This window comes from Curcuma longa, unplaced genomic scaffold (assembly GCF_044706935.1).
Source record: "Curcuma longa cultivar G26 ecotype Majalengka, Jawa Barat unplaced genomic scaffold, ITB_CL_G26_1.1 contig_15507, whole genome shotgun sequence".
Classification (NCBI taxonomy): Eukaryota; Viridiplantae; Streptophyta; class Magnoliopsida; order Zingiberales; family Zingiberaceae; genus Curcuma; species Curcuma longa.
In genome coordinates this window covers 3,414-9,585 of record NW_027430113.1, presented here as the reverse complement: position 1 = coordinate 9,585, position 6,172 = coordinate 3,414, and the positions used below count along the sequence as shown (strand labels likewise).

The 6,172-nt window shown below is 47.5% G+C and overlaps 1 protein-coding gene across 2 annotated transcripts; it reads right to left on the bottom strand.

The window, feature by feature from the left end:
- Positions 1-2,884: 2,884 nt before the first annotated feature.
- Positions 2,885-5,479, bottom strand: LOC141816251 (uncharacterized). Of its 2 annotated transcripts, none has more exons than XM_074704071.1 (3): positions 4,670-5,479; positions 3,816-3,987; positions 2,885-3,538 (listed from the first exon to the last, which is right to left on the bottom strand). In XM_074704071.1, the coding sequence occupies exons 1-3, from the start codon at positions 5,168-5,170 to the stop codon at positions 3,066-3,068; spliced, it is 1,146 nt and encodes a 381-aa protein (XP_074560172.1). In that variant the 5' UTR covers positions 5,171-5,479; the 3' UTR covers positions 2,885-3,065. The 2 variants fall into 2 exon arrangements, with proteins under 2 accessions (XP_074560172.1, XP_074560173.1); XM_074704072.1 differs by having other exon boundaries at positions 3,816-3,984.
- Positions 5,480-6,172: the final 693 nt, after the last annotated feature.

Here is a 6,172-nt window from a genome sequence, read left to right as displayed (position 1 = left end):
GAAGCCCGGTCTGGCAAAGAGAGAGAAGATACCAATCCTAGAACCCCTTAACGAATAAAAGGAGTGGAACAGGGAGGTATCGAGAGGAATGTCGTACAGACGACAAACAATCATCGTCCCACAGATGATCTGGAAGGACTCAGGAGATAGCTGGGCGATGTTTATGTTGTAAAAGCTGGCCAGCTCATGAAAGAAAACAGGGAGAGGGAACCGTAGGCCTCCTGACAACTGATTCAAGAAGAAGGTGGCATACCCCGGTGGAGGCCTATGCGGACGATAATCTGAAGTTGGTCGGCCGAAAACATGATCCCTAGGGATGCAATATTGGGAACGAAGAAGCAGGAGTGTGTCTTTGTCGCACTTAGACACTTGACGAGCGTACCACGGAGCTTCGGAAGACATCGTGGGAAGAAAGGGAGAGTAAGAAACGGAGTTGCTAGAGAAGCATTACCGCAGCGACGATGGAGACGACGGCGAAACAGTAGCACAGCAAAAAGCTACTCCAGGGTTCATATATACAGCGTCGTTAGGAATGAGAGTCGTTTGATGAGACGGCTACCCTCCCGAGGAGCGATCAACACCACACGTTCAAAACAAGGTAACGGTCACGTGCCCCAGGCGGCGGCAAATGACTATCCTCTCAGCGCACATCCGATTCGTATCGCCCAAAAGCCTGACACTGGCACGTGCCTGGTGTCGCACGGATGGCACGTCAGCACGATGTATTGCTCAAGTTGCACGCCTTTCCCGCACGAACCTCGAGGCAGATTTAGAGGGTTGGCTTGAATAGGCGACTTGTCTAGTCAGTCGGCACACCTCCTTCGACTAGACTTGGTGGGGAGGATGTGGTAAGTCTTTCCGTGCCCCATGGCAAGGAAGGTCTTGCTTGGCCGGCCCGGGGTCCACAGCGGGGAAGGTCACCTGGTCCTATGTGACCGAGGAGGTCATATGCAGCCGGCCCCCGGGGTCCACAGTCAAGGAAGGTCACCTGGTCCTATGTGATCGAGGAGGTCAATATGCAGCCCTATCTGGCCGGCCGCGGGGTCCACGATCCCGGCCCTCAGGGTCTGGGACCTCAAATGGCCCAAGGAATTACCCAGGCCGAGGGACCCTGCTCGGCCTCCCCGACCAGATGATTATTGCGGTGAGCCCCGACATTATCTTATCCGGCTAGCACCGGCCTTTCATCGATCTTCCCGGGATAAAACAGCTATAGCCCGGCCCGAGTATGCCCCTCATCGTCGGAGTGTTCGCCCGGATAGCTCCTAATACAATTCATTCTGATTAGCTCAACCCTTTCCACCTGGCTTGACCGGGCATCTTGCCCGGCCATCCCGCCACAACACTTGCCAGCTTCTTACCCGGCCAGAGGTTACTGTTCCTGCATGCCCGGCCAGACTGGGCCTTTACCTCTCTTACCCGGGACAGGATGGTTTCGGTCGGTCATCTTCTTGCCCGGCCACTCCGCTCCCGTAGGTAGTCTCCCAGGCACTGCCTCAGTAGGCTCGTCAGGCTCACCCGACATGTCTGTCTCGCCCGATTATCCCATTATGACTGGGTCAATACTTTTCATGGTTATTCTCTAGTAAGCCCCATTGTCTGGTCGCCCATAATCGACGCATGCATGATGCTCAGTCTGCCTGGTCCACCCGACCATTTACTTTGTTCATCTTGCCCGGATAAACCCAGTCCTCACTGGTCCCGGGTACCTTTTCCCACTCCGACATCAACTCATGCTCAAGTCCTACTAACACTCAACTGCAACACAGACAGCCAAGCGTGCGAACGGCCGTACAGGGGAAGGCTGCGTCCATGTCTCCACGTCTCATCCTGTCCCTGTGGCTGCATTTCTACTTACGGCTAAACGACAAAGGTGACATGTGGCATCCGCCGCAGAGCAGTCATAGGAGTATCGCCCCTGTCTCCTAGATGCCACCCTATCGGTGCAGATGTCAGACACGTCCAGGCTTGGTCCCCTCAGATACCACCACGGCCTGCTCCCCTGTCAGATAGAATGTTCTCTTCGAAGGTATATTAATTCTCATGCAGGTATTAATGAGATATTTCAATCTCTTGTATTCTCACTATGGCAACTGTTCTTACTACTGTATTTTTCTCTTCACCGAAGGACTGACTTGAGCGTCGGAGTGGCCTGTCGGGATCCCCCGGCACCAACTAATCCGTTCGTTCGTGTTTATCTCGCAGGTCCCCCTCCTACTAGGGCCCGCATTAGTTGAGGTGACATCTTCTTGACCAGTGGGTTGACTGTCGTCGATTTCTGATCGGAACAAATACAAAGAAATTTCAGATGGAATATTGGTACGACATACGAGGAATGTACAAGATTAGAGGATGGAGATGGGATAGGCAAAGAGCTAGCAATGTTAAGGTTTACGTGGAAAGGAATGACGGAGTTTTGCATTACATGATTTATTCATTGATTTTCTTAATCATCTGATATCTTCCATGCATGTGAAACTCAAGCTTAAACCACTTTAACTAATATCATTATATAAATTTAAATCTTTTCAATTTAATGAAAAGTCCTCTAAATCAAATTATTTGCAAAGGTACCCAACGACTAATATTAGTGATCATGATTTCACACAAGACTAATTCAAATAGAGCTCGGTAATCAAAGACGGATATAAGATACGACTATGGATTGTTGGCAGAGTTGCTGAAGATAGGACTATGGAGCTTTAGTTGAGTCTAAAAAAATTTAAATAAACATTTTATAATCCAAAATTTGATATAAAAGAGAATTAATGTATTTTTTTTGTTCATTTTATTTTGATTCTTAATCCAGCCCTTTGTTCATTTTATTTTGATATTTAATCCAGCTCTTTTACACTCAAAGTCCAATTCACATCTAGCTCCTGTCTAATTCCTAATCCGTTGCTGTCCGGGATATTGATTCAAACTAATAATGTTCATAAACTTTTGAAGCATGTATATCTCTCAGAATTCGTCTCTTCCTCCCTCAAAATTGGCTTGCTTGCCTCTTCTTAATCCAACTTATTGCTTATCTAAAAACGAATTTATCCACAAAGACGAAAACTCCATCAGCTCGTTGTCAGATCCACCACAAGCTCCTGAAGCAGCAACCCAATGAGAAGGCCCTCCAGACCCACCGCCATTTCCTCCGCCGCCGCCTCACATCTCAACCATCCGTTCTCCCCCTCTTCCATCTCCCTCAGAGTCATTTCCCCATGGTAGTCGTCGGTGCCGCACCACCTCCCATCCATCCACTCCCTCGCTACCAAAATCAGTCGCCATGCTTCCTCATCTTGTTGTTCTAGCCCTGTTGATTTCCCCCGCCGGCTGAACAAGCTGCAGACGAAGAAGTCCACCAGAAGCCTCTCCACGCTCGCGTCGAGAGAGCTGACCTGGCAGATGGAGGTAAAATGCTGCATAAGCCTCCTCGCCGTCATGTCATCATCATTGCATGAGGCAAAGCAACGGTCAAGGATAACCGGGTTCGGATTCGCGAGGAATTGGAGCCGTCCGATCCTACGGAACAGCTGCGACTTTGTCCCTGCACGGAACCAATTGATTATAATTTCACAACCTCATTAATTAATTCAGGTACAGGAACATGTGCAATAGCCAAATTTAAAGAGTTATAGAATTTGGCAGGTAGCGATGAGTCTAGGTCGCACACAATCGACAGGCTGCAGACCACATACATGGTCGAGTGGATTCCAGCGGAATACAGGAACCCAATACTTGTGCTAGCTAATTACAATCAATGCACTAATATTTTGATAAAAAATATCAATTTTTTTTTTCAAAAAAGTGAATTAGATACATACTTTGCAGCTTCAATAGGGTGTGATGAAAGGAAGGCGGTGATGTCTGATCCTCCTCTTCTTCTCCTTCGAAGGGGAATTCCATCACGGACAATGGGCTCAGTTGCTCCTTTTCCTCCTCTGACGAGCTGTTGCATTCCGGTGGCTCTTTGCGCTCTCCATCCACGGCCGCCTTCTTTTACGAATAATAATTGTACCAATGAGTCCAAATTGGCATGCATAGTACGAAAAATAAAAAAAAAGTGCAGTACAGGCTGGCATGCCATTCTCTTCTGTTATCTTGTTATATCAAATATAATAACTAAATTAATAATATGGTGGAAGCAGACAGATTAAAATTTAAAACGCGCGAGAGGTAGATATCACTTTCATTCAATTTTTGGGAAAACAAAAACAAAATAGCATCGATTCGAGTCAACGAACCTTACTGTGCGTGCGATGCTAGCACGAGCCGACCCTAAGGAGTACTGGACCATTATGAAAATTTAAGGGGCCGATTTCCATAAATATGGCAAAACAAAGTAACTTCTAAATTATCCGATGAAACCACAAAACCATGCATTCGGAAGATGCTGCCAATTTTCTAATTACTTGGACATGTTCATATTTCACGTGTACAAGCTCGCCTGTGTGCGTATGTGCTGATTGAATTCAAATAGTGGAACGGAGTACAAGGACCAGTACGGTGCCCTAAAGCCAAAGCTATTCAAAAAGTGATGGAGATGGAACGGAGCAAAGAGTTCACGGAAGTCGGAACTCAATCCGGTTTCCTCATCTTGGTTCTTAATTAAGTGATATGAATAAATAAAAATTCCAGAACATATATTATAGCTAGTAAATTGTGGCAAGTGTCTCACCTTGGCGGCCGCGGCATTCCTCTCTGCCATGGAGCTGTGGCCAGGACTCGCTCGTGGGGACCCGTTTTTGATTTCGTCGGAGAGGAAGTCTCTGTCGGAGTCGGTCATGAAAGACCAGCTGCTGCAACTGCTGCTAACTGCAGGCGATAGTAAGCAACAAGACTGCAGCCCTTCGTCGTCGATGACCTCCGACTCCGCTTCTGACTTCCCTCTCTTCCTCCAAAAGTGGATCTTCATACGCTTCGAGAAACTACTGGAGAGGAGCCTGGCGCTGGAGGCCGAGGAGCCACCGGTGTATGAGAAAGGCAGCATTTTGATGACGGAGGAGATCCTCGTTAGGGCGCTGGCTGAGAGCTTCCTCGACAGCCGCCTTCTTCCTTGGCGGACTTCAGAGTCGATAAGACGCCGCACGGTGTCTGTGGCGTTCGGCTCGGCGCTGCAGGATTCGTAGTCCCAATCCAGCTCCAGGAAATCCTTGAGCATTTGCTGTTTCTGCGCCATTGTTACAAATGAAAAAAAAAAGGAACGAAGTATACGAGTAATTAGACGGGCGCTTCCTTTTTATATATCAGGTGGACATTAGCTACGGAGATTTGGAAGTGGGATACGGAGGGAGTAAGCGAAAGAAGCTTATTTAAAGGGCGGATAGCGGTACTGGAAGAGGAAGGGGAGACGGAGCTTCCAGGAGATCTCCAGACCGTGAACAAAAACTGGGAGACAACAGTGAGTAAAATAATGGAGAAGAGTAGAAGGAATCCAGAGACAGAAAGCAGATGAAATGGCAGCGAGAGTAGGCACGCCGCTTCTACCCGATTTCCTCGCTATGGAGGTGAGGCGAAGCAAGGAGACGATGTGTTTTTAAATGTAAGAAATCTTCACTTTACCACTTCTCATACCCATCTCACAACCGAGCGGGGCCCCATTATTTTTGTTTATCACTGTAGTAGCAAAGGTTTGACGGGTATCCAGTATTGAGTGAGTTTTCCGGGGTGCATTCCACGTGTGCTGGCGTTAGGAGCATCGAGCTATTTGACCCCGCGGAAAAAAAAGTGCAGATGCAAAATACAGGGCGATTCGAAAAGATTTGAACTTGTCGCATGCGGAGGGCTGTCCGCAGGACGCGTGGCCAAATGATAGTGGCCGGACAGAAAAGGATCCTATGTTCTATGGCCCGCGCCGTCGGTGCGCATGCAAGATGCATCTTCCCTCTGCGAGCTTTGGACGATCCAGATCTATATCGGGAAATGGGAGTTGGACAACGACCATTACGAGACGCCCGTCCGTGAAAAACGAGAGGAAGAGATGCTTTAATGAATTAGCTGGAAGTAGTTTTAATATAGAGAGGGAGAGAATTTCCAAAATTATTAAATAAAAAGTATAAATAAATACGTAAATGGATGCATGAATCTGATTGTATGATTAAAACATAACAAAAAAAAGTGAAAACAAAAAAGGATGTACGGTCAGATAGCTCCAAAATTTGTAATAGGAAATGGTCGGCAA